Here is a 27,465-nt window from a genome sequence, read left to right as displayed (position 1 = left end):
CATCCTCCGCTTTGATGGTCGATTCTTCTGTGAATCTAGTCCTAATGATTTGATTCCCCCGATTGGGGAAGGTAAACATGCGTCAATTGGATGTTTACGTGCGATCCATTTCGTTCCAAACACGCTGATAAATACAACAAAAAAAAGGCGATGTACATTTGAATTGCAAACAAGCAGAGCGATGTGGGTGTGTTTGAGGTGTTTTACCTGTTCTTTTTTTCTGTGTGCGTGTGTGCACTCATCAAATACTTGCACAAAAGTCACCATAGTTTGGTCAGTTACCGGGTTTCCAAATAATCAGGAACAATAGTAGGACGAAAAGAAAGAAACAAGCATTCTGGAAACTTCCATCAGAGCTGGACGTCACAGAAAGCCGGAGGTCTAAGCGGATTGCGTTTTTTTTTGTGTGCAATTCGTGTGATGTTTTCTGTTACTTTTTTCGAAAATCAAAATCAAATAAATGATTATCAGAAGCGCTGAGATAGAAAAAAAAGTTCAAATTACAATGTTTGTAATATTTGGGTGAAAAACAAACTAGCTGAGCTGAAAATAAAAAAAAGAAGTAAGGCAGCCATATTAAGCAAGGTGAGTATGGAAAACGGCAGTGGAAAAATACGCGCCCCCCCCCGTTGCACATGAACGAGGGCGAGTTCATTCCGATCGCGATGAACTCGCAACCCCCGAATTCGGGCCTTGCATCGTATTCTCGATGTTGCGTTCACTGGGGGCTGTCGGTTTGGCTGCTGGATGATGCGCTGGTTGGCGGTTAGTTCGCTCGTGACTTCGCACCCGGACGGATTTTCCTGGCTTGGATCTCCCGCGCTCGATAGTAGCCGTGAGTGTAGTGTGTTTGGCGCTTTTCTTCGTTTGCTGCGTGCATTCCCATTGCGATAGTGGTGCCGGCCTTAGTAACGTCATCTTTGGCCATGTTTGCTCTTGTGTCCGGGTGCGGGTATAGAGTTACACTGTGGTGCGATAATTGTTCGAAACTGGCAGCCCTCCACTAGCAGGGCCGGGTCGGGCCGGGCCAGGCGCCCCAATATCAATTGGCGGGCTTAATTAATGAAGTCGTGTCTATCCGGTGGAAAATGGTGTAACGAGCCCATCGGCAAGGGCTACACGTATGGTGCTTTGGGAGTTCACTTAACCCTCATTGAGTGTAGTGCGAGCATTGGATGGAAGATCAGTTACCAGCGTGTATTGTTTATGGGAATATCCGTGTATGTGCGAGTGTGTGTGCTGTTTGTAGTGAAGTAAAAAGGTTTCTTCTGCCTGTACAAGTCCCAAACAACGACGATTGGGCTCTAGTGTGACTACGTCTCCGGTTGGATACGGGCCGTGTCTCCGGCAAAGAGTGTGTGCGATGGTTGGTCCGAGACTGAACCAAATTATCACCCCAATGCTAATTTACAGTGCCAGCGGAGTGGTGAATTGTGTGCGTGTGTGTGAGTGTATTTTTGTAGCTGAAATTGAATAAAAAATCACAAATATTTCCTCCCGGACAGCTTTCCGAGCATCCACGTCTATTGTTCCTCATTTGTACGTCGCTCAGTGGCTTCCAGCGCGCGTGTGTGTTCCATGGGTGGACGCGCATGTATGCACGCTGAGTGTTTGAATGTGTGCTGGTAAAGTCGTGATTGTGCCCATGGTATGTTGGCTTGTGTTGGCGGAACATTTGTCCTTCGCAAGAGCAAAAGCAAACACAGTCTCAGACTGTCCGCACTGGTTTTGTTTGCACGTATCGTGCGATCATGATCTAATTTAAGGTTTTTGCGGTTGCGAATCGTCTGCTCGATGTGGAGCCGCGAGCCACTTGACAAAAATCCGTCTCCCTCCGATGGTGCGGTGTAATTTGAAGAGTTTTTATTACTTAACGCGCTACTACAGCTGTCGCGATCTGATGGAAATCGAGTTAACACCGTCCGGCACAGGTAAGCAAGGCCACCATTCTATTGGCAAATAAATGTTCGATAGGCATAGGGGGTTTGCGCTACTGTCGCAAACCTTTCTTGTAGCCCATCTCCAAGATATCCGTGGCGACCGTATGTGTCTGCGAACATGATTGGAGAAAATCCGTCCCGTAATGTACACCACGAATAAAATTATAACATTTGCAATGCAAAACACTGGTCCTGGGAAATCTGGCAGGCAGGATGAAACGGATCCACAAACGAGACTGTGCTACAAATTTGATGATCACCACGAAGAAAATGCAATCAGCATCAAATGAAAGACTGTGGCACAGTTTGCGGCACCAACGCTGGATGAACAATGAAGGCTGCATCCAAAATGGGCTAGTCAATGTCATGCATTTGGCGTTGGTGTAGGATTCCCCAGAAATGTAAAAGTGTGAAGAGCCGATATATTCTGCTCGAAAAAACGGACCAGAGGCTCCAGTCCGGATAAGTGGATGAAAATGTATGCAAAATGGGTGGGAAACGCGTTTTGAAGGTACAGATGGGACACAGTGAGGTGCATCCGGGTTGTGCCGGTGCAACCCACAATTGGGTGTCATCCGAAATTAAGCGGGCAATGAAAATACAATTAGCAAATTGATAAATAACATTAATTACAACAATTTGCAGTTGATTACTGAAATGCAACAAAGAAGACTATCTGTCTCGATGTTCAAATCGGTAGTTTAGCGTTAAAGCCTGCGCATGATGTATTAATGGGATTACAAACATTTATTTTTCCATTTTTTTTTTTTTTTTTTTTTTTATTCATAAAGAACGGCCTGGCCGTATTGCTTAAAGCTAAGTTACAAAAATAGGTACAATTCACGCTGGTTTGGAAACATTTCCTTCTCCAAACCGTGAAAGGGCACCTTATCCCGGGTGAGCTCGGTTGATATGTATCCGTCATCCAGTAGTCGTGGTAGTGTTGGTTGCGAGGGTCGGTATCGTTGGTGATCATCTCATCCCGTTTATTTTTGGGATATGCCATCGTCAGTTTTCTGCGTGTCGAGATCCAGCGTTCTTCCATCCCTCTGGCTTGTCTGCTTTCTTTGACCGTTGCAACACGCCATTACAACGGTGTAGTTTTGGTCCTGGATCATCCTGGATATTCCGTCTATGCCATACCAAGCCCCTCTATTATCGCACTCATTCATACATTCATTCATTCAATCAGTCATTCATCATCATACACACAAGCGAGATACAACACGTATAACAGACAAACAGTAGGAGTGGAAGGAAAGAAGGTAAGGTACTAAACTACAATACCATTCGCTCGGCAGAACTCAAAAATAGCCCTCAGGTAGGCATCATCCCCGCCCCCCAGCAGATCTCGAATTGGAACATTGGGCGTTCTGCCGATGTCCCGAACTGCGTCCAATAAGGAGGGTCGTGCTGCCTCGTACTCCAGACAAGACCATAGAATATGATCTACGTCATGGTATCCGAAGCCGACAGCCACATGTTTTGGAGTCGGCCCGTCCGAAATGGTTAGACCTAAGCCTAGACATCATTCGAATGAACGCACGATCTCCTGAGATGCCTTGGAACCAGGGCTTCAAGCTAACTTGGGGAGTGATCGAATATAAAAACCTCCCAAGCTCATCTGTGTCCCACATACTCTGCCACCGAGCCATGCAGAGAGATTGTGGGGCACGCATGTGCTCGTGAGGTAGGATAGGCCTATCAAAAAGAGACCCTTCCGAAGCGCCCTTTTTGGCCAATTGATCTGCCTTTTCATTGCCTAGAATACCGCAATGAGCGGGCAACCAAACAAGAGATATTCGGAAAGATTTTTCAAACAAGGAGCTTAAGACCTTTAAAATTTCTTTCACAAAGTAGTCAGGGCTCTTAATTGCCTTCACAGACTTTAGTGCTTCGACAGCGCTTAAGCTGTCGGAGAAGATGAAATATTCGTCTGGAGGACAAGCACTTATGATCAATAAGGCGTAAAAGATTGCGGCGAGCTCCGCTATATATATTGAGCATGGTCGGCGTAGTTGAAAAAATGCTTCGGAATCGATGTTATATACGCCAAAACCGATGCCCTGCTCTGAGGAGGATCCGTCTGTGTAAAATTGGTTTCGGTTCAAATGGCCATACTTTTCCACAAAAATGCTGGGAATTGTCGTCCTGCGAAGACTATCGGAGATAGACTTTGTATCCTCTTTAAAAGAGGTATCTACTATAAAACGAGAACTGCAGGACCCTGGCAAGCTGGCACGATTTACATTTTCTGGACTGCTAGGGTGTACCTGTAAAGAGGCAAAATCATGATATGTGTTCATGATTTTGCATTTAGATCCTATCTCATGCAGTGTGTTGAAGTTCTCGATTATCAATGGGTTTGAGACAGTAGAGCGTACGAGAAGGCGAAGCGAGAGTAGCTCAAAACGGAGCGCTAGCGGCATCACTCCACACATCACTTCGAGCGACATCGTGTGGGTTGATTTCATACAGCCCAATGCGATTCTCAGACAACGATACTGGATGCGTTCTAGACGGATCAGATGCGTCTTGGCTGCCCAATGGAAGCATATGCATCCATACTCCAAGACGGACAGTATCGTTGTCTTGTACAGCTTAAGGATGTCTGATGGGTGCGCACCCCACCAGAATCCGGTAATCGTTCTGAGAAAATTGATTCTTCTGGAGCATTTTTTGACAAGATAGTCAATATGTGACCTCCATACATTCTTGCTATCGAACCAAACGCCTAGGTATCGGAAAGTTCTGGCAATGGATATCTTTTTGTTATACAAGAGTATATCAAATTTAGGGTACACCAAATTTTTGCGTCTATTGCTCTCGGTGTCATAGAAAAACGAGAAAATGAGCATTTCCGTTTTCTCGGGTGAAAACTCGATTCCTAGGTTTCTGGCCCACACTTCTAGGTTGTTCAGCGTGGTTTGCAAAGGTCTTTGAAGATCGGCGATGTTGTTGCTGGCGACTGATACAACACCGTCGTCCGCCAATTGACGTAAGCTGCATCCTGGTGCCAGGCAGGTATCAATATCGTTTACATAAAAATTGTACAACAAGGGGCTCAAGCACGACCCTTGTGGTAGTCCGTAGAAACTGACCCTCCGAATTTTCAGATGGCCGTTGTCGAAATTCATCGCCTTTTCAGAAAGGAGGTTAAAAACGATGTTATTTAATCTTGGGCTTAAGCCCGCGGTTTCTAACTTTTGACACAGCACATGTACTGATACTGAGTCAAAAGCCCCCTTGATGTCAAGAAATAGAGAGGCCATCATTTCCTTTCGAGAATGAGCCAGCTCTATTTCGGATACAAGCAGCGCCAAGCAATCGTTGGTACCCTTACCTTTGCGAAATCCAAATTGGGTACTAGACAAAAGGCCGTTGGATTCGAGCCAGTTGTCCAATCTAAAAAGAATCATTTTCTCAAATAGTTTTCGCAGACACGATAACATCGAGATCGGTCGATACGAGTCGTACTCTGATGCTGGTTTGCCAGGTTTCAACAGGGCGATAACCTTCACCTCCCTCCATTCCAACGGGACGGCGTTAAGCTCCAACATGATGTTGAAAAGCCTCAACAGCCGCTTCTTCGCCAGGTCCGGAAGGTTATGGAGCAACTTGTTCCTGATACGATCCATTCCTGGCGAGGAATTATTGCTGGAGTACAGTGCAAGCGAAAGCTCGACCATTGTGAAGGGTGAATCCATTGAGGAATCACAACCAGGTGCACTTTGTTTAAAAGGAGGTGCTTGAGCGAAATCTGGGCAGACTTTCTGAGCAAATGGCTCTAGCCATGCCCCGGAAACTCTTTCGCTCTCGTTGGACGCTCTGCTATTTCGCATCCTTCTCGCCATGCTCTGAAGCGAACTGAGCGAAGTGGAAGGACAGAGGTTGGTTACATACCTCCTCCAGTAGCTTCTTTTCTTTGCTTTAAGCAAGTTTTTGCACTTGCGCTCCAGTCCTCTATATTGTTCATATAGATCTGTGGAGGCAGTGGCTCTATACTGGGCAAAGGCCTTCCTCTTCGCTGAGAATGCCGCTTGACAGTCCGCGTCCCACCAAGGAGTGGGGGGTCTCAAAAATTTCCTTGCTTGGGGGGGCGGTCTTGTTTGGGCACCAAGAGCGCACTCGTTTATTGCTTGAACGAGATTTTTATATTCCTCGTCAGGGAAGAAACAGGGTTCTACACGGCGCAGCCAAGCAAACATAAGGTCGCCGTATTTCGTCCAGTCGATGTTCTTCGTCAACTCACATTCGACGAAGACTGGATCGGCTGTACGATTCCCATTGATAATAGAGATCTCTATTGGCAAGTGGTCACTGCCAAGGGGGTCTTGGATCACCTTCCACTTTGAATCCAGCCCTAAGGATGACGTACATAGAGATAGGTCTATTGCGCTATTACGTGCCATAGGAGATGACACCCTAGTTGCTTCACCAGAGTTTAAGATGGTCAATCTAAAGGTGTCGCAGAAATCCCTAATGATTGGTGCTCGACTATCATCGTGCAAGCAACCCCAATCTTGTCCATGAGCGTTAAAATCGCCTAGGATAAAAAACGGCTTTGGAAGAACCGTAGCTAACGTTTCAAGATCCTTTTTGATCTTCTCAGAGTCAAGATTGGCTCCCGGTGGGATATAAATAGACGCAATCGAAAGGTCAAGATTTCCTAGCTTTGCCTGGATGGCGACGTATTCAATGCCCTCAGGTGTAGGGAGGGGTATTCTGTTGAAGCTGTGACTACTTCGAATACCAATCAAAACTCCCCCACCACGCCTATCACTAGCTTGGTCAAATCGATCTTGACGAATAATATTATATCCCGGGAAGGTTATTTGCTTTTCGGGTGAGAGCCAAGTTTCGCTTAGGGCAAACACATTGCAATTGTGTTCCCTTAATAAAACTTTGAGGGAGTCTATTTTTCCTATAAAACTTCTGCAGTTCCATTGTAGTATGGTGGCCATTGGACTGATTATTCGTCCAAACGGACCATCATGCTAAGGCAAGGCCATTGTTACAGCCATTGTTTGACCATTCCTCTTAGGAAAGGAAACACCAAAGGGATCATTCCCGCAAGTGGTTGCGGGAGGTTAAGAGACTCGATCAGAGATTGAAGGATCTCTGACAGAGTGGGGATCTGGGAGAAGGATCTGGGTTCACTTGGGAACGCCAGGTTTTTGGGACTCGGATTTTTACGGGGTTTGGTGGGGGAGCGAGCATCACGTGTGGGATTGTCCCGAGGAGGGACTGGTGTTGTTTCCACATGACACCGTGTTGCCTTTTTGGGAAGAGATGGTCTCTTTCTAGGTGTCTTTTTGATTGGCAGCCTAGGGAATGACGATCGTTTTACTCCCTTGAGCGGAGCCAGATTGGGCAACGGTTCGTTTTCCGCAAAAATCGAAAGCGAGTCGAACGGATTCACGCTTGGAGTCGTCTTCAAAACATCGGCGTACGAACCCCTGGCATTCTGGATGATGGTCCGCTTGTGCTCCGCCTGTCTCCTACGGTAGACAGGACAGGAGGTTACCTCATGCCATTCCTTCTTGCAATGAATGCATGTTTTGGGAGCGGTCTTGCACTCTGCGGTAGAGTGCGCTCCTTTACATTTACTGCACTTTGTAGCGTTTGTGCAGTATGGAGCAGAATGCCCAATCTGGCTACAATTATTACAATTCGCGACTTTTGTCACGAATGGTCGACGGATTGGCACACGAAGTCCCTCAAAAAGGAGAGAATTCGGCAGAACAGTGCCTTCGAAGGTGATCCGGAGCGAGGATGTCTCGCGAAACACCTTCTTTCCGTCATATTTTTCCATTTATATGGAATTGATCGAAACAGATTCCACGTTCTAAATGCTGTGGAATGAATGTATTTAACTAATAACCAACATCGTGGGGCAATAAATAAATAGCAAACGCTCTCCGCAATGTGTTATTGTTGGACAATAACATGCAAAACATATTGTAAGACAAATTCTTGTTTCCTTTTTTAAACTACAACTCCGAAAAGTCAAGGTTTACCGATTTTGACTTTCTTGGCATGATTTAGAAATGAGCTAGATAATCAGTCCCACCAACGGAGTGCATGGGCCGGATAAAATTCGTGTGCAAAGTTGAGACAATGCCATATGCAAGATACCTTGTGATTAGTAAAAATTCAGACTCTGTCATACTTTTTCTTCTTGGCTGGATAGTCTTGGCAAAGTATGTCATGCTAATCCTTTAATTGTTTACTAGAATCATTGCTATCATATAGTAGGATAGTTAGTCTTCACTACGGGGGGAGGCTCGGATGAGATTTGAACACAGCTACTTCCGTTTGAAGACCGGCCTCGCTTTGCCTCTACAACTTTTTATCAGTCACAAACTTTGAACGAATGATTTTATGAATAAAAAAAATACTATGTATGCACTATGAAACTCTTTTTGGAATACGTTAAGGGATGAACTCTCTATAATTATCTGAGCTGACTTAAATTAGAATAGTTCAAGGCCATCTATACTGCTTAGACTAGTAAGCAAATAATAGACTTCAAATCTCAACCGGCAGTCAATCGTTTGAGGCGATTGAGCTAGTCAACTTCAACCTCTTGATGGTTCTATTAATAAGCTTTACAAGGAGCGTAAGAGGGTGAATTTCCCAAGGAGAGAAAGATGGTCGAAATGGATTTTAAACGTAGACTTTGATAAATTAGCCCCAACAGAAAAACGCAATTTATCTGGCAGTTTTTGCCAAGTTTGATAAGAGTGTAGAGGAATCGTGTGGCTTGTGTGATAAATAAAATTCATTTGTGTTTTATACTGATACAATTCAATCAGGTACCACTGGCATTCCACTGGGGAAGAGTAATTTTGCACACTAAAATACAAAACTTTTGTACCAGATAGAGTGTTTTACAGGGAATTTTGACTCTGAAGCGTGTTCAGAACTTGCTCTTTCAAAATTTTCAAATTTTATTTAAAGTTTAAAATAGTCCTCCTGTGGCCGAACAAGCCTGTCAGAAGTGGTTTGCACGGTTTGATGGTGGCAATTTTGTTTTCTAAGACGCCGAACGTACCAGAGCGTCATTAGACAGAGGCACCTGGAGGCATTTCTCGATGAAAACACAAGATGGCAAGTCAAACTATCTAAAAATGTTTCGCAAAGCTCATCCATCGATTTACCATCGTTTGATGGCAACGGGAATGATCCGTAAGATAAGAAATTGCTGGTCATATGAACTAGTGAAAAACTACTGTAAACCGATAAAACTGAAGAAAGTTTTTCTCAGAGTTCTTAATGGCGATGAAAAGTGACACCCGGGTCGAATATACATGGTGCGAAGATCATGTTGTGCAGTTGGTGTTATCAGTTTAATGTCGTGTAGTATGAGTTGCTACAACCAAACGAAACAATAACAGTGGAAGTCTACTGCCGGCTGTAATAAATTTGTAATAATAAAGATATTTTTCGGCCATGTGTACAGACATAGCGCCAATATAGCATAGCATAGTAGCAATATAGTCTGATTAGTTGTTTTTCTTCTAAATTTCGGTTCTAATCTATTTTTAATGAGAAGAAATTTGATGTGGAAGTTTCTTATCTATGCTAAGCCGATAGCTCAGATGCAACATATCAAAGCTTAGACAGGAGAAAGCCGTTCAGTACAGTTATCTTTTGCATGAGTTTGAGGTATTTCACACGCCTACACTAACTCTTAAGTTCATTAAAAACGGTACCTCAGCTGTGGATAAAGAAGATCTAGCCTTTCCAATGTTCTTATCCAACTAATGATGAGGAAATCTCCGGTCTAATGTGTCCTATTGAATTTAGCAGTGAACTACCGTTACTTAGAATTAGAATTTCGCTAATTAATTTGACTCTATTTCGACAATAATGGTACAAAATATTCCTAGAGCGATACAAAGTCCGCCATAATCTATACAGCCATTACACACTAATGAGTTCCGAAGCTATGTGACATATTGTGTAGGAACCTGAGTCTGAGAATTAGAAATTAATTTGCATGACATAAAAACATTTTCCATGGAAACCTCGGTGTCATTTCGTGTCAAGCCACGCAGTAATTAAATCGTATATTAATTTACGTTATTTTTAACAAACACACACACACATTGTTTTGAAACTGATTGATTTTATGGCTCGTGTGTGTTTGATCTTAAGTGGTTTCCGTAAATTGATATGTTAATTGAAATGAAGCTTTACAATCTGCTTCACGGTGTGTGTTAGAACAAGGGCAGGGTAAAAAAAACAAGAAACACTTGAAACATCATACAGAGTGTTTGGTACCATTTTAACTTTTATCGTGTCAAGCGTGGCATTTGATGCTTTTACGCCACGAGCCACATATTTAAAACAGTAAACCCCATCGGTATCCACATTTATGATTACCACTGAAGTGGCTCGCACACATAAGCTCGCTGAAGTAGCACAAAAGCTCTGTAAAACCCGACACATACACGCACGCTTCTGACAGCCACAGGCAGAACTGCACTGTTTGCTCTCTCCGTTGGATATTGTCTGTACATAATAAACGCATAATTCACATCTTTTTGATGTTGCCATGTAACTAGTTTTTTGTTGGAGTTACTAAAAAAACTCTCATACCGGAATGTGGCTGCCCGGCAGCAATACGGCCAGGCCGTTCTTTATGAATAAAAAAAAAAATGTGGCTGCCCGGTGGAAGGCACAGAGCAATATTGCTAAAAGCAAGGAAAGGATCGACACCATAACATTTTCCGCACCGGACCCCATGAGATTTGACCTGGTCTGAGGCGCAATTTCCGGACGAGCGTTTGCAGATGAATGAAATTTTCAATTATCAATCCCAGACAAAGGGCGCCCACGGGTGAAAATAGTCCATAACAGTGTTTCATGAAGCATGGCAACGATTTGCATAAAGGTGAGTGGCGATGCGAACCGGTTGGATGCCAAAGATGAGAATGTCTTCAGGTGGGTCTCCTATTTTGACTTCAACTTGATTTGACACAAACCTGGTGAAGCTTTTATGAATAAGAAAATCTTTAGCAGTTGAACGTTGGCTGAGTCTATTTTAATCCAAAATTAGGCCATAAAAAAACGTCTAAAAGACCGCTGCACACGAAGTCCATCAATGGACAGTGACTCCAAGATAAGCTGCGGGAACGTAATCTGAAGCGCAATAAACGGTACCGACGAAAACACGGCACCGTGCTGATCGGTGTGACGATGTTTGGTGTATTGGTCGTAAATAATTGCACCGACCAGATGCACCGAAAGCTATCACATTCCATTTAAACCGCTTGGTGGCTGGTGCTCATCGATAAGAGCCAGCAGTACTTTATTGAAAGATGCTGCCCGGTCATCGTAGTGTCGTTTTAGGCCTTGCCCGGGCGGGGCGTAAAAGAGAATTGCAAGCGTGTTACAGCGACAGACGGACAGTAAAATTTACGAGCCATCAAGCACACACCAGCGCGGAACCCTTCACGGGTGGCACGTGCTAAGCAGGTTGATAAAATAGAGGGCACGGAACAGCGTACGGCGCTTGGGAAAAAAGATGCCATGCGTTCGTTTCTACGAATTTTTACCATTTCTTACCGTTCCTCGGTACGAAATGCCTTAAAAATGTGTCGATAAAGGGAAACATAATAACGAACACATTTTTAAGCTCCCGTCCGGTTTTTTTTTGTTTTCTATTGGTGGACGGGTTCAGTTTAAGGACCTCCGTGTCGGAGTCAAGTGGTAAAGTAAAATATTTGTGCAGAGTGCTCTCGTTCGCTTGCTTCTCTTTAAGTTCACGCTAACAGCACCGAATGTTTGCTCGTTTCGTGGTTAAGAAGCGTTAATGAGATTTATCTTCATCGAGCGAGCACACTCGATTCGGTTCAAGTTTCAGCGGCCATTAGGTAGAATTTATGTTTATTCATGGTAAAAAATAAATTGTGTTTTGAAAATCTTTTTTCACTATCTGTTACAAAGTCAATCTCAGAATTGGCGCCTTCTCGGGTAATGTTTTGGTTGAGCTGGGTTATTTTTTGTTCTATTTGAAAAAAAACCACCGCAGATGGGCTCGAATTGCGGGCGTCAGGTAACATAGAACAAGTTCGTGTTAATTTGGGACTTCTCGTGCTCGATGATGTTGTAAGCCAAATTCCTAGAACAACTCGGTGACCGTGACCACGGAGACGAAACATTGCGTGCCCATTTCTCCTAGGAAAGGTGCGTAATTAATGGTTTTATCGCATAGAATAATTATATCAGTGTGGCTCTGGGGTATTTGAGGCTCAATCTCAATTGAAACGAGTGGCCTTATAGGCGTGCGTGAGACGATGGGATGCAAACAGGCAAAGTTTTGTGAGCTTTGTATGGACTTCGGAGCATAGTCACCTACCTGCATATGGTGACTATATGTTTGTACATAGAAGGTTATCTTAATTATTAAAAATCACTGAATTCTATTTTCGGAAATGGAAGCTCAAACACCCCCAACAACAAAAATCCAACATGGCCATAACATTATTCTATTGTTCGCTGCGATAAAAAGGTCAATGAGTAGTAAGAAAGGAATTCTAAGTACTCCCTAATCCCCTTATCCCTAATTCTAATAATAGTAATGCATTTACACACCCTGCGGCCATGCATGAATAGTTAATAGCATTTTTTTTCTCTTCCCCAGACAATAAATTTAATTTAACGCCATATTGTTCCATGAATTTCAGAGTGTAGCCCAGTGTAGGATATAGTGAGGTTAGCGAAACCCTCATCAAGATTTTGGACCGTGTCCTTAAGCAAAGGAATACGAGAGTAACACAACAAAAATGCCCCGAACCCGTATACGAAAGATGGAGCCCCCAGTTTCCAAGAAAGTCGGATTGAACTTGATGGAAATACTTTTTTCATTAGTTTGCTGCAAAAGCGTCGGTATCTGGTTAGAAAGCGTTAGGCATGAACGGTTCGACCTTTGCATGCTTTGCAGGGTGCAAAACCCGTTCCTTGATTGATTAAGGAAACAGCGTCGACTAATTCATGTTCGCCAAGCAGTCGGTACGATTTAGATAGCTTTGTAGACAGTATTGACGTTTTTGTTTTTTGGCGTTGTATCCTCGGTACAAACGCTTATCAATTATTGATTTATGCTCATTCCGATTTTATGGACCCTTTTCGCGATTCTGAAAACTTTGTCTTATTTGTTGGTGCATCTCATTATTGGATTCGCTTGTGTAGTTTGATCGCCATTACAGCAGCATAGAGTAGATAAATTGTAGACTATGCCAGTACAAAGCTTACCAAAATACAGTTCTTGCCGGACTACATGGTTCACGTGATGACCCTTATGTGAGGTCTCTTATGGAATTTGGAGCCCTATTCATGCTGAAGGCTTCCCAGTCCGTAAATCATGCTTATAGGAAGATCTCTCTCTTCTGATATTTATAGGGCCCCTTGGAAGTTTACTTCCTAAGCTTCTGCTTATTTTGCTTATACTGTGATCCATCCTTGTCCATACCACTCAAGGTCGAGCGCTACGGGTGTCTTCCCGTAAGTCTCATGTCTCATGATATTACGAGCCCAGCGGATCCTAATTTGCTGTAGAGCTCGTAGAACTCGTTATTGAAGCGTCACCTTCAATGTCCTTTCACACATATGGGACGGACCCGTATGGACATACCTAAAATCCTTCGGAACAATTTTCTCTTAGACGCAACTGAGAGGAAATCGTTCATTATGGACAGAATCTATGAGTCAGAGGCTTATGCGAGTTTCTATACAGTCGTGACAGGTATCTTATGTGGAAAAGATTCCATAGGCTGTAGTATGGATGGCTAGTAACCAGCACCCTTGCGCGATGCTCAATATCTGAGCTCACTTTTGATAGCTCTGAGGTATGCTAAGGGACGGATCTTTGTACAAGCAAACTAAGCAGATCCTTGGGGGCCAGAGCTGCCAAAAGGGCTCGTGAGTATCGACAGAGGTTGACGCCGGCCCTATGATCCTCGATGTCTCAAAAGTTTAAAATCTTAGAAGCGTGCATTCCATAACGTGGAGGGACCCCACGGTCACATATTTCATACGAAAATTAAATTTTCATATGTCATGTGAATGGATTTGTTTCGTTAACGAACTTCCATTCTGTGTTGGTTCCATTCTGTTCTGAAGGTTTAGAATCACTTGCTCATTCCCTTGGTAAGTTTCAAATACATAGGCAAGCAACAAATCAATTATGTCTTTAGCATCAGTGCATGCCAGGATCTGGATTGTTTTACAGAAAAGCCTATCCCTGAAGTTTTTCTTCGAGACCTTCGAGTCTCAGACAGTCCTATCCGGCACAGTAATCGAGGAGAAGATAGTAATGCTCATTTTCCTGGTGTACGTTTAATGGCAGCAAAGGGCCCTGAGAGTTTTCCAAGTACATTCATCTGACATTTGATGTTGGTCATTGTCCTTCTCGAAAGCCTGGCAAGCTTTCTTGAGAACTCGTAAAAGCTCATTCTGTTGTTTTGCACTAGTTATGCTACGGGACTATGACACAAATCGATCTTGAATTATGAAGAATAAGCATCAAAATATCAAGGATATCAAGGAATCTTATAGGTGGTTTTTTGATGATGTGTCCCTTCGCAGGATTGAGATAAACGAATTATGTAGAAATAACCTCTTTTGCAAACATTATAACTAAACAAACAAAATGGTTGTGGCTATCAGCAAATTCGTTGTATGCTGATGTGATAAGGGGGAACCAGCCAAACCCTCTAAAGTGTCATGCCAGAAGATCTCTAAGGTGTCATGCCAGAAGAGAACCACGTATAATTGAGTCAGATCCCATAACCTGATCCATGTGGATGAGATTAATTGCTCATCCTGTTTAGCTCTTTATATGCAATTCAGAGCCTAATATGATGAGCGCGAGTCACATTCCTATATTATTTTTTTCCACTAAGTTACAATTTTACAATTTCAATGTTAGAAAGTCCAATCAGCAGCAAATAATATAATCAAATAAATTTTCCCAGATATCCAATATTCAATATTTATTTTTAAATGATTATTGTTCCATTTTGAAATTGGTCTAGACAGTTCTTTTTATGACCATTCCATGTTTCTAGTTTCTGTTAGTTTTACTACTTACTTATCAGGTGCTACAACCGCTTTGCGGTCTTGGCCTGCTGCAACAATCCTCGATACCGCTCACGGTTCAGCGCCGTCGTCTGCCAATCCGTTATCCCGGCCGTTCTGGCAGACGCATCAACGCCATCACTCCATCTCAATTTGGGCCTACCACGCCTCCTCTGTCCTTGTGGACGGCCTAAAAGGACTTTACGGGCTGGGTCGTCCGGTGTCATTCTCATGACGTGACCAGCCCACCGGAGCCTGGCGAGTCTAATGCGCTGTACGATAGTGAGATTATCATACAGCTCGTAGAGCTCGTCGTTGTAGCGGCTCCTCCATTGTCCTTCCACACATACGGGGCCAAAGATCCTTCTGAGCATCTTCCTCTCGAACGCGGCTAAGAGGGCTTCGTCAGTTTTGGACAGAGTCCATGTCTCAGAGGCGTATGTGAGTACTGGGACTATAAAAGTTCTGTACAGTCCCAGCTTCGTCCGTCGCGACAGGTATTTAGAGTGGAGAAGTTTCCTCAGGCTGTAGTATGACCGGTTGGCAGCCAGCACCCGTGCGCGTAACTCAACATCAATGTTGTTGTCGGTGCTGACTTTTGACCCCAGATAGGTCAAGTTTTGGACGACTTCAAAGGTGCGGTCACCTATCTGTACATCACCCCTGCGTAAATCAGTGTTTGTTAGCAGGGCCGCTGGTGGTGCCACCATCATTTTGGTTTTCGCCTCGTTAACCTCCAACCCGAGGTTCTGTGCCGCACGCTCGATCCTTTGATAAGCTTCTGCTACATAGGAGAGCCTCAAACTAATGATGTCTATGTCATCAGCGTATGCCAGGATCTGGATTGACTTATAGAAGATGGTCCCCGAAGTTTCCACCTCTGAGTCACGGATGGCTCTCTCTAGCGCCAGATTGAAGAGGAGACAGGCGAGCCCATCTCCCTGGCGCAGGCCCTTGGTGGTAGCAAAGGGCCCTGAGAGTTTTCCATCCACCTTCACCTGGCATGAGATGTTGGCCATTGTCATTCGTACAAGCCTGGTAAGCTTGGCCGGGATTCCAAAAGAGCTCATTGCGTCGTACAGTTTTACCCTGGCTATGCTGTCATAGGCGGCTTTGAAATCAATGAAGAGATGGTAGGAGTGGAGCTGTTGCTCCGCCATCTTCTCCAAGATTTGCCGCATCGTGAAGATCTGGTCAGCGGTTGATTTTCCGTTTCGGAATCCTCTCTGATAGTTTCCGACTATCTCTTCAACGAATGGGACAAGTCGATCTTGTAAGATTAGGGAGAAGATCTTGTAGGCGGTATTCAACACCGTAATACCCCTGTAGTTGTTGCACTCTAGCCTATCTCCCTTCTTGTATATGGGATAGATGATGCCAAGATCTGTTCTGTTAGTTTATCTTTTATAAAATACCATCTATATTTTCTTGTTAGTCTGTCGCGGCTGTTGAACTTCAGGATAAGTTTTGAATTTTCCGGATGACTTCAACTGTTTAAAAAGTACGTTAAAAAAACTTGGAAAAGCACAAAATATCTCCAATAATGTGATGGGTATTGATCTGGAAAGTTCTGCAGGAATGTTAATTTAAAAATGTCTCTCTTCTTTTCTTTCCTTTCCCGAAAACCAGGTATCACAACGGGTAGAACGCACGAAAGCCTCGGATCCGGCCACTTCCGGCGTATGCCGGTGTAACGCAACAACAACAACAAAATCCGAAATATGACAATCAAATTCGACTGTTACTGGTCCGACAGTGTAGACGCACAGCAAAGTTATCGACCGACGGTGGCCTGCTTACAGGTCGGTGTGTTTGAGAACGAAATCACGTGAACGTTGTGGCCCGTCGATCAACAGTTTTGTCCCTTTTTGGACCGAGCGCGCTCTTCGATTTGGTCGCACACGTTCGGCAATGGGTGTTGGGGTTGCCGCGATTTCCGCCTTCAGCAAATCCCATGTGCTCGGGTGCGTGACCGCTACATTTTGTTGACGACCGTCCGCCAGCCCGCCAGCCAAAGAAAAAAAGTGAAAGTGTAAACAGTGTAAACAGAGGGAAAACAAACTTCGGGCGGCCAACTTCCGGTACCGTACGCGCCAGGGAAAACGCAAGGAAAACAGAAAATAATGACAGTTAGCTTTAACCGTGTGGGCAGACAGTTCGGTGTGTGGTTGTGGTCCGTGCTTGGTGTCCTGCTGGCAGGAAGTCAACTCGTGGTGTTGCTGGTGGAAAGTGGTCCCAGTGTAACGGTTACAACGCTGGCCAATGTGATTGTGCCGGTGCCCGGTGGAAAGCTGGTCGCGGTAACGCCGGACGGTAACAATGCGTCTACGCTGGAAGGGACCGGCTTCAATGGAACCGACCGGCAACGGGAGGATCTGCTGCTGGACGGGCAGCTGGAAACGGGCACGGTACCGGTGATAGAGCTGAAACGGGGCCAATGTCGGTGCTGGAATTCGACCGAGGAAGCCTTGGGCGAGGTGCAGTGCCGCTGCCTGGGACAATCGATCGTCCGCGTGCCCCAAAAGCTGACCGGTATGCAACGGCTAACGCTGGAAAAGGTCGGCATCAAGCGATTGCGTACGAACGCGCTGACGGTGTATGCGGATACGCTGCAGGATCTGTTCTTCATCTACCTGCGGGAATTTCATCGCATCGAACCGGCAGCCTTTTCTCGGTTGCGCCATTTGCGAACGCTCTACATCGCACACGCACCGAAACTCGAATTTCTTCCAGCGGATGTGTTTGAAGGAATTTCGATGAAGCTGAAAACGCTGTAAGTATGATTAAATTGTACGGAGTTGGGAGGTTTATGTTTTTATTTTTTCGGATCAATTGTCACAGTAGAGAGGGAAACAAACAACCAGCAGGTGGTTAGGCATGGAGAAGTACATTTTTTCAGGTTTTTTTTTTTGGTAAAATATGTAGGACGAGAAAACCTGGTTGAGTTGAAACATTAAATCGTCGACAAACATTTTAATCACTGATGAAACGTAAAGTGAATAGTCTTTGTTTCATTTTTTATGAATTTTCTTGTTAAACGTTGCACCGATTCCAAAATAATTTCTCCAGAATACAAATATGGTTCATCCATCTTCGCTTGGCTTGCTTTCATCGCCCCGGAGATTGTTTTAGCAAGCGACAGAAACGCGCACACATAGTGACGTTGAGCAAAAATAAAGATGAAAAACGATAAAATTCAATTTAGCTTTTACGTTTTCATTTTCCGTGAAAATTTAATTCTTTAAAGCTCACTCCCGGCGTGTGGCTCGCAAACATCCTTGACGCTGTTTTAGTACGAATTCCGCGAGAAAGATTTTGGGAACATGCAGGTGCTTCACCGTTCAAACGTCTGGGGGTCCAAGTCCAGTGATGAATTTAACTTTTGCGATTTGTAAAACTTTGTCCACGCGGTGAAACTTTTAGCGCAAAAAGCGAAAATTGATGAGTGCCTACTGGGGGTAGAAGAGAAGAATGTGGAAGTTGACGAGTGAATGCGGGCAAGATTGTCTGTGGGATAGAATATATTGTCGAGGGCTTAAAACTGATGACCTATGACGTTGTGTTTGTTCTGATTGATCGAAATGTCAGGTAAAACATAGTGAAATGTTATTTTTAACCACACATTTATTCTATCTTTAGAGAGCACCTGGTTATAATAGCCTGACCATAGAGTAACTGTGAAGGGTGGACTCAATGTTGTGCAGCTCCTGAACTTATTTTTAGTTGAGTTTTTTATAGAAAAAAATTGAACCAAAATTGTAGGTTCACAGCTATTTGCATTTTGTTTTTCACAGCAGGATTTTGTTTTAGGAAAAATGCTACTCGACAAATTTTTCGATGTTGATTTGAAGTTTATTAATTTCAGGCTGAGAATGTTGCAAACAATAGCCCAAAAACTCAAAAAAGGAAAAAAGAAAGCAAAGAAGATCGAGGAAAAGGAGAAGAAGAAAGACTGATCATTTATAGGTTATTTTTGCGAGAAATAGTTTTGGGCAAGGCCTGCAAGGCCGGCAAGGACGCCATGAGCAAAGGTCCGCAAAGGACTCACAATTGACAGTAAAGTAATCCTGTACAATCAGGTCATACTCCCTGCTATCTTAGCTAGATCCAAGAACTGGAGGTCTTGTTATAGTAGGAGTATCCTTGTTGCACAGTGGATTCAGAATACATTTCTTAAAATGGTCTTCAATCACACGTCAAGGTATAGCACAACTCAGCTTCATACGCAAGCTGGTACCCTCATCAGGGACCGGATTTGGAATAATCTGGAGAATCTTGTCTGGAGAATCTAATATCTGAATTAAGGATAATCAGAACTCTGTTCATCTGTTCATTATTTTTTATGTTTAAAGTAAGATAAGATCGGTTAGATAGATTATAATAGATAAAACTGACTTATAGCAGTTTATCTGGCCTTCCATGAAGGCAGCTAAGCTGATCATCCACTACCAGCGGAAATATCTGGTCCAAGAAAAATATTGTCCTTCAGACATATTTTCTAACATTTCCAAACATTCAAAAGAAAACCACAGGGCAAACACTTATCAGGAAGGAAACCTGTGAATGTGTTCAAAGCGAAACAATACATTTAAAATTATTATCGCACTATTTTTGTTTCTAAATAAATTCCTAAGAAGTAGTTTTGACAAAGTACTGGAAGGCATGTTTTATCCATTAAGAAGGGCCCGACCGTATTGCACTGGAAGGCATTTTTTGAAACCAAAAAAATTAGTTGAAACTAATAAATTAATTTTTTTTTATAAAATAATCAACTTTTTTCCTTTTTTTCATCTTTAGCCCAACATTTTTTTTTAATCGAGTAGAGCGGCCTGACCGTATTATTTGTTATTTTTTCACTTATCAATATCAAAGTAATATTTCACAAAAATTCACCTCATCAATAACTGAAACAAATTTAAACTTCATTTTGTACATTCATCAAAATGTTGGCAAATAATTGGAAACAACTAAAATATTTTAACTTCTAAGAACGTTTTTCATCAGAACGGAACACTTTCCCTGTAGCACAAAGTGATTATTGGGCAGTAATAGCGCAGGCCACGACCTCCCTAAGTTGTAGTGTCAAAGATGAAGGAGAAGTTGGCTACAAGCGCAAAGATAACAAAATCAGGGATAGGAATCGTCTTCCCGTGGACAAATAACCATGGTCTAATAATTACGGGGATTATTTATTTTCCGTTGGCGCTAATCAAGCTGTCAAAACAATGTTCCAGTAATCTGTTACCAACCCAAAATCAGTCTAATTAAGAACGATCAACACACGACTGTTTCGCGGATGAGCGTTATGCCTTTAATCCAACCGAGCGAAGGCAGCAGTGGTGTAATGTAACTGAAAGCATTTTACGGAAGAGTTTGAATTGAAATAAATTAGGTTTATCAAACAACAGAACGTGGTATAGAGAAGCAGAAAGGTAGTGAGATGAACAAACGGAAGGTTTGGCACTGTTTACGTTACTCTTGTAAGGCAGTAAAGAAGAGCCCTTGAAAGGTGGATTAAAGTTACCACAGACTAGCTACCAGCATAAGTAATAATTGAACGAATATTTCTTCATTACCCATTGAAAGTTTCAGTCTAACACCTTTCACAATAAAACTAATGAGCCGTGTAATCAGTTTTAATATCGAACAGAATAGAATTATGGGGCTCGAAGCACATGAAAGTGTGGTTACAAACTGTTCATTGGGGTCTCATATAATTAAACTCTTAATCGAATAACCTTTACGCAATTGAAAATGTGCATTCATGCCTATAACCATCAGCTATCGATTCAGTGTTTGCTTTTTTCGATTCGTTGTTGTAAGGTTCATTAGAAACATTCAATCCAGCACACGCACAACCCGAAAGTTGACTGATTTATTAACTTTTTTTCTCTCGTATTCCCTTGTCCTATATTGAATTTTCCAACAATTCCATTCCATGGCAACGGTGGGGTAATCTCGGACCGGGAAAACTAGGCGGATTATACACAGCGGGCTGCTCGCCGTGCCTGACCTGCGCGTTCTCTCCGACCACATAATAATGCATATGGTGTGAGTAGTGGGCATGGTTGTAACCATGAACATCGATTACAATTTGCTATGCTTCCGTGAGAACTGTGTTGCATGCGTGTTATGTGTGCCCGGCTACGGGATGTCTCTAAGGGGACGGCCATTAACAGCCCAGACATTCAAAACCACCACCATCATACGCGCACCATTCATCCCGCTTTCATCTTTTCCAATCGTGGTAGCCCCAAGGTTAAGAGCTGACTGTCCAGGGAAACTATTTTAAGAACGTTACTACCACTGCTTTCGATCGCCTTTCACCAACTCTTACATCATCGACATCACCATCATCATCATCATCATCATCATCATCGCTTGTGCTACCACAGGCAACATAAACATTTCTAAATGTTCCGCCATAAACTTTTCCGCTGGTACAACATGTGGTGGTTTCACACACCGACCCATTTGAAGTCAGTAACATATTGATGTACAAGCGCTCCTATCGCACGCGCATACAAAATCACATGTATTTATGTATTAATGCTTCCCGTTCCGACCTTCTGCAGTGATTTGGATGGGAATCAGATTCGTGAAATTTACGAACGTTCGATACAACTGAAGACTGACGAGCTGTAAGTATAAGGGGATTATGCGTCTAAGAGTAGCAGAAACGAATGACTGTTGAACCGGGTTTGATGCATTTTCAGAATTCTCGATAATAACGCTCTCACGGAGATTCACGGATCGGCTTTCCATGGGTCGGAGATAGCTAAACTGTAAGTCCTGTTGCGCCCTTGGCCGTAAGTTTGCTTATAACGCTTGTTCTTCCGTGTTGCAGGAGTATTAAAATGAACTACAAGTTGAAAGAAATCCACGAAAAGGCATTCGTTGGAATAAGCAACATAAGAGAGCTGTAAGTAGAAACCGACGGAACGAACCATCAATCAATGTTCAACAACATCTTCGTTGCCTTTTATTTGTAGTGATCTGTCCGGGACCGCGATTGAAGAGCTGCCCACGGAAGGTTTAGCGGAGCTGGAAACTTTGCGTATTCAGCACACACACTCACTTAAAACTATTCCATCGGTGTACAATTTCAAGGTAGGAACAGTGTATAAATAGCCTCAAGGAAATGCAACATTTTCATCAACGTAGCTTAAACAAAAGGCGTTGTTGAAAGTATGCTGCAGGAGTACATTGAAAGTAGATAATTAAAATAACGCGTTGTAAACAAAAGGTGCCAATTAATTTCAAACATTATCTCCGCAGCAAATTAAATATTTTTTGCACCTCTGACAGCATAACAACATCCTTGTCCGAGGCACGAACGTGCCAGTACACTGTAGCAACAGCCATGTAACCCATTTGCTGGCACAATCACAAGGGCTTTCACTGCCCGCGCTGGGCTTTCATGCCATTCGTCAAAAGTTTAACGCTACTTTGCCGAGGTGATTCATTAGAACATTAAATTATAACTTCTCGTGCACTTTGCCCTCTCCGCAGAACTTACGGACCGCGTACCTCACCCACTCGTTTCACTGTTGCGCGTTCAAGTTCCCAGCCCGCCACGATCCAGACGCACACGAGCGCAATCTTAAGAAGTTCTACGAAGTGCAGCACCGGTGCATTGCGAACGGCTACTCGACGCCACACTTTAAGATGGAGCTGGCCTCCAGTGCCGAAACGCCGCTCGTGCACGATGCGGACGTCAGTGTCGACAGTGTGCCGGAGCGTAACAACCGCAACCGCCGTTCGCCGGACTTTCGCAGCTGGTTTAGGCTTACGGCGAGCGATGAGACTGATGAGCGATCGACCAGGCATGAACCACTGCAGAAGGGCATCGATCTGTCGGACAAGCGGATGGGCGAGATAGTGGAGGACAGTTATCTGCTGCCCATCACCGGCCATCCGGTGGATGATGCGGGTGACCAAACGATGGGCGGTGGGCTGTACACGGAGAATCCGCTGTTGGGCGAGTTTCACGAGACGGTAGCACAAATTTCGTCCATGGAGGCACTGTGCGGTAATCTGACGCCGATGTAAGTAGTGTTGGTGGATGAATTTGGTGGCGCAAGTATTAGATCGCATTACATCATGCGAACGTTGGATAGTTTAGAGAAACTTATACTGATGGAAATTCTACAAAATATCTTAAACGGCTTAAATTTATTAAATAAAAGACTAGAGAGAGAGAGAGAGAGACAGCTCAGTAAAGAAAACATAAACGAGGATTTAAGGAAACATAATCTTCCATGAATAGGAATTAACGACAGCAGGGATGAGGCATCGGTGCTAGAGTATTGCAATTTTACAATAGTTTTTGAAGGATGCCTTATCTTTAGGAGAGAATTATGCAAATAAAATTGTACAATAATAAATTAGATTATTAGAACAAGATCATGACTTATACGAATATTTTATCTTTCCATGCGAATTGAAGCCTAATCATATTCTAGATGCGGATGTAGAAAAAGTATATAAGATTCTTCCTAATAGTCAGAATGTTGTTCAATCAACTTTTCCGAAAGGGTGTGACTCCAAAAGGTACTCCGATCTTCACAGCATTGTATTGTTCGTTGCCGTTTGGATTTTTTTTTCACTAAGCTGGTCATCATATCTTCTTTAGATAATCCTCATAGTTCAGTACTTTTTTTTTCAAAATTATGAGACTCTCTGTATCTAATATAATCTGATCTAGCTCGATTGAATAGCCTATAGCCAAGATCTCTATAACAATGACTACCTTGCTGCGGGTAAAATCTCTCAGAAAGCCAGAAATAGCAGTCCGAGACCTTTCGAAGTTGTAGTGCCAAAGAAGAAAAAGAAGACTGTGGAAGGAAAGAAGAAGATAACTTCGTCGTAGTAATTTAAATTCTAGCGCTTAACAGAGATAAATGTAAGAGATATTTCAAGAGAATAGAGAGAACGTATGTAAAGTTGAACTTCTTGAAGAATTGTGAAAGGAGGATGACTAGCCTTGAGTAGAGTCTTATTTTCAAGTCTTGTTTTAGTTTCTACGAAGCTTACTCTCTACAATCATTTAATTATCTGTGATCAATTAACGCGCCAGATGTCTGCGCACGATTGACTCTATCGCTGTTTGAGCTACACTTGATTATTTACTGAAGCGTAGAAACAAAATAGCCAGGATCAACTGTCAGGAGAAAATTTCCCCAAAAGCATTAAAGTTACCTAAAATAATGTTAATGAATATCAAAAGAAACTAATTTAATTTTATTTTTCAACAGGATCTTCGATGTAAAGTGCTATCCGATGCCGGACGCACTGAACCCGTGCGAGGACGTCATGGGATCTCACTGGCTGCGCGGATCCGTATGGGTGGTAGTACTGCTGGCCGTTTTCGGTAACGTGGCAGTGGTTGTGGTCCTGTTCTCAAACCGTAGCGACCTAACGGTGCCAAAGTTTTTGATATGCAATTTGGCATTCGCTGATCTTTGCATGGGCCTATACCTACTGCTAATAGCTTCGATTGATGCTCACTCTATGGGCGAATACTTCAACTACGCATTCGACTGGCAGTACGGTGTTGGATGTAAGGTGGCTGGTTTCTTGACCGTGTTTGCCAGCCACTTGTCCATCTTTACCCTCACGATCGTCACGCTCGAGCGATGGTTTGCGATCACACACGCGATCTATCTGAATCGGCGCATCAAACTGTCGGCGGCCATGTACATCATGATTGTCGGTTGGGTGTATGCGATCACGATGGCCTCGATGCCACTGTTTGGCATAAGCAACTACTCGTCCACCTCGATCTGCTTGCCGATGGAAGCGCGAGATAGTCTGGACATTGCCTATCTGCTTACCGTGCTGGTCGTGAATGGGTGTGGGTTTGTCGTGATCGTCGTCTGTTACGCCCAGATCTATCTTTCGCTTGGCAAGGAAACGCGCCAGGCTGCTCGCACGGCGCACAGTGGTGAGATGACGGTTGCCAAAAAGATGGCACTGCTGGTGTTTACGAACTTTGCGTGCTGGGCGCCGATAGCATTCTTCGGACTTACCGCGATCGCCGGCTATCCATTGATAGGTGTTAGCAAGTCAAAAATCCTGCTGGTGTTTTTCTACCCACTCAACTCCTGTGCCAACCCATACCTGTACGCCATTTTGACTGTGCAGTACCGGAAAGATCTCTTCTCCCTGCTCGCCAAGTGAGTATGCGCCATAGCAACAGCAACAACAAGAAGCTTGATTTCCCCCGCTCCTCATTAATTTCTTTCTTTTTGCCCATGGTCCCTCTCCAACTCCTCCAACACAGCTATGGTCTCTGCACGCAACGGGCCCAACAGTACAAAATGACCTATTCGATGCCCACCAACACATTCCAGGTTGCACCAGCACGAGGTTCCGTAAACTACAACAGCAGCAACAACGGTACGCTGACTTCGGCAGCCGGCATGGCGGCTTTGGCCAGCACCAACACGGACACGGTCACCACCACGATTACGTGCGGCAGCGTAGTACTGAGCTCGAATGGTAATCACGTCAACGGAACTTCGACCGGTGGAGCTAGTGCCAACAGCGCCGTCAACGGGACGAACGTAGGAACCAATGTCGTGGAGGACGAAACCTTTCTTTGAGCCGTTGCTGTAACTGACAATACCGTACAAACCGGGTTTCGCGTTCCCGACCACCGTGGGTATGCTCGTGCTCTCTCTCTCTTTCTTTCTCTTTCAATTGTTAGAGACCGTGTTAAAATAAGCGGAAACGATGTATGCTTCTTATGCGGAGCGAAACAGATTGTGTTCTGGTGTGAAGAAGCGCTGAGTAAACTAGTAAACCACTGAAAGAATATCATTGCATGTGCGGCTAAGTATGTGTATATGTGTTTTGTATGTGTGAATGAGTAAACAGTGTGCGAAGAAAATAGCTGACAAAAACAACAAAATAAAGTCGATAAGAATTTGAATAATCAACTCAAAAAAGAAACAAGAGAACGGATATTGCACACTGATCGGAGGAAGTAATTATTTTTATACGAAAGGCTGCTATCAAAAGACATGCTCAGCAAAAGAAGAGTAGTATACTATCTAGACGCAAGATGTGAAATACTATAGATGTGATTTAGTCTAAAACCATCCATTGCAGTGAGGCGATGAGATGTTGGACCCCATGTATCCTGTTTGTAAGGGCTAGAACGAAGGACAGAAGCACAGACGCGATTAATGTATTATTGCTGGATGGATTTAATGTCGCTACAATACAACACAACACATGTGTAAAGAAAAGATTTCAGAACATGGTATTTTTATAATAAGTGTATAATTTAAACTTCAACCATGCTATTCCATCGCTTTAAGTTAAAGTGTAAAAAGGAGAAAACTATTGAAATGAAATAAACTACCATCGCATCACTCTAAGACTGAATTGAGTGAAAAAGGCAATTTTCCAAGTAATGTTTTTAATTTCAGTTTTTAAAACGATTTCTGCTGTATTTCTATTCAAAAGTGCCAAAAGCCTCCATATTGATGGAGACGCCTGGTGCTGCACGAAACGCTTGTGCAAGACGAAATTTGCTTTGCCATAAGCTGTTAGTATTTGTACTAAATTTAAAAGGAGCTTTTTCAAACGAAAGCTGCAAGTTAAAGCTCCGGCATGGGAAAGTTTAACCATGCTGGAGAATCAATCTGAGATCGGAGAATTTGGGGAATTTGTTTGCAAAATGTGGTGAGATTGGAAGTTTTCCGCAATTGTGTGTGGGGAAAAGGGAAAACAATCTATTTTTTACGCTAGCGCCATCTGTGAGCATTTTTAAAAGGCAGTCAATGAGTCATGTGAACATGGTGTGATTTAACGGAATGAGATGAAGGTATGCAAAAACTAACTTAGCTTAATAACTAACATCTGGGAACAACTCACGGTCATACTAAATTTATTTTTTTAATAGGATGATGGTTTGACGCTGTGTTAGGACAAGATTGCATTGTATATGAAAAGTAACGTATACATGGCACTAAAATACATGTATGCATAGCAAATGGTTCTAAAAACTTATGTGGAGCGTTTACCATCATAGCAAAAGAGGAACTAGAGTGAAGATTTGTTCGTACAAGAGATATTCGCATTGAATAAGAACGTGTGTATGAGTGAGTTAGATCATGCAAATCATTGTATGAATTCGACTCAGTACGTTAATTTTATTGATGTGTTGCGCTTCTCTTTTGTGATACATTTAATTGAAATGACGATCGATATAGTTTTTGGGATTGGAACATTTAAAAAAAATTAATGTTCAATTCCAAAACTTCCATAACTGATCAGTTTCAAAGCGACTGGTTTAACTGTACCGGACTTAGCAGTCGCGGGCTCCTCAAGCTTAATAGTGAGCCCGAACTCAAAATATCCTCGCTGCTGACCAGTCAAAGATAACGTGAAAGTAAGGTCTTCAAGGCGGAACATCCTCCTGTGA

At 43.3% G+C, this 27,465-nt stretch overlaps 2 protein-coding genes across 4 annotated transcripts; one reads left to right on the top strand and one right to left on the bottom strand.

The window, feature by feature from the left end:
- Positions 1-750: 750 nt before the first annotated feature.
- On the top strand, positions 751-26,440 carry LOC118507431 (thyrotropin receptor). Of its 3 annotated transcripts, none has more exons than XM_036045905.1 (10): positions 751-1,931; positions 16,659-17,802; positions 21,006-21,080; positions 21,605-21,670; positions 21,746-21,814; positions 21,877-21,951; positions 22,022-22,139; positions 22,542-23,077; positions 24,287-25,207; positions 25,385-26,440. In XM_036045905.1, exons 2-10 carry the CDS (start codon positions 17,153-17,155, stop codon positions 25,407-25,409), a joined length of 2,535 nt encoding a protein of 844 aa, XP_035901798.1. In that variant the 5' UTR covers positions 751-1,931; positions 16,659-17,152; the 3' UTR covers positions 25,410-26,440. The 3 variants fall into 3 exon arrangements, with proteins under 3 accessions (XP_035901798.1, XP_035901796.1, XP_035901797.1); XM_036045903.1 differs by having other exon boundaries at positions 752-1,931; positions 25,315-26,440; XM_036045904.1 differs by lacking the exon at positions 751-1,931 and adding an exon at positions 16,476-16,530 and having other exon boundaries at positions 25,315-26,440.
- On the bottom strand, positions 2,699-4,625 carry LOC118507432. The gene has a single exon (XM_036045906.1). It carries the CDS (start codon positions 4,412-4,414, stop codon positions 3,395-3,397), a length of 1,020 nt encoding a protein of 339 aa, XP_035901799.1. The 5' UTR covers positions 4,415-4,625; the 3' UTR covers positions 2,699-3,394.
- Positions 26,441-27,465: the final 1,025 nt, after the last annotated feature.

Source organism: Anopheles stephensi, chromosome 2 (assembly GCF_013141755.1).
Source record: "Anopheles stephensi strain Indian chromosome 2, UCI_ANSTEP_V1.0, whole genome shotgun sequence".
NCBI classification, from domain to species: domain Eukaryota; kingdom Metazoa; phylum Arthropoda; class Insecta; order Diptera; family Culicidae; genus Anopheles; species Anopheles stephensi.
This window is presented reverse-complemented; position numbering and strand designations above follow the sequence as displayed.

Bases quoted from the DNA above. Each gene is read 5' to 3' on its own strand.
- LOC118507431 (XM_036045903.1), top strand. From the start codon at position 17,153: ATGACAGTTAGCTTTAACCGTGTGGGCAGACAGTTCGGTGTGTGGTTG. The intron at 21,815-21,876 runs GTAAGTCCTGTT...TCCGTGTTGCAG, and splicing joins GGGTCGGAGATAGCTAAACT to GAGTATTAAAATGAACTACA. The intron at 21,952-22,021 runs GTAAGTAGAAAC...TTTTATTTGTAG, and splicing joins ATAAGCAACATAAGAGAGCT to TGATCTGTCCGGGACCGCGA.
- LOC118507432 (XM_036045906.1), bottom strand. From the start codon at position 4,414: ATGAAATCAACCCACACGATGTCGCTCGAAGTGATGTGTGGAGTGATG.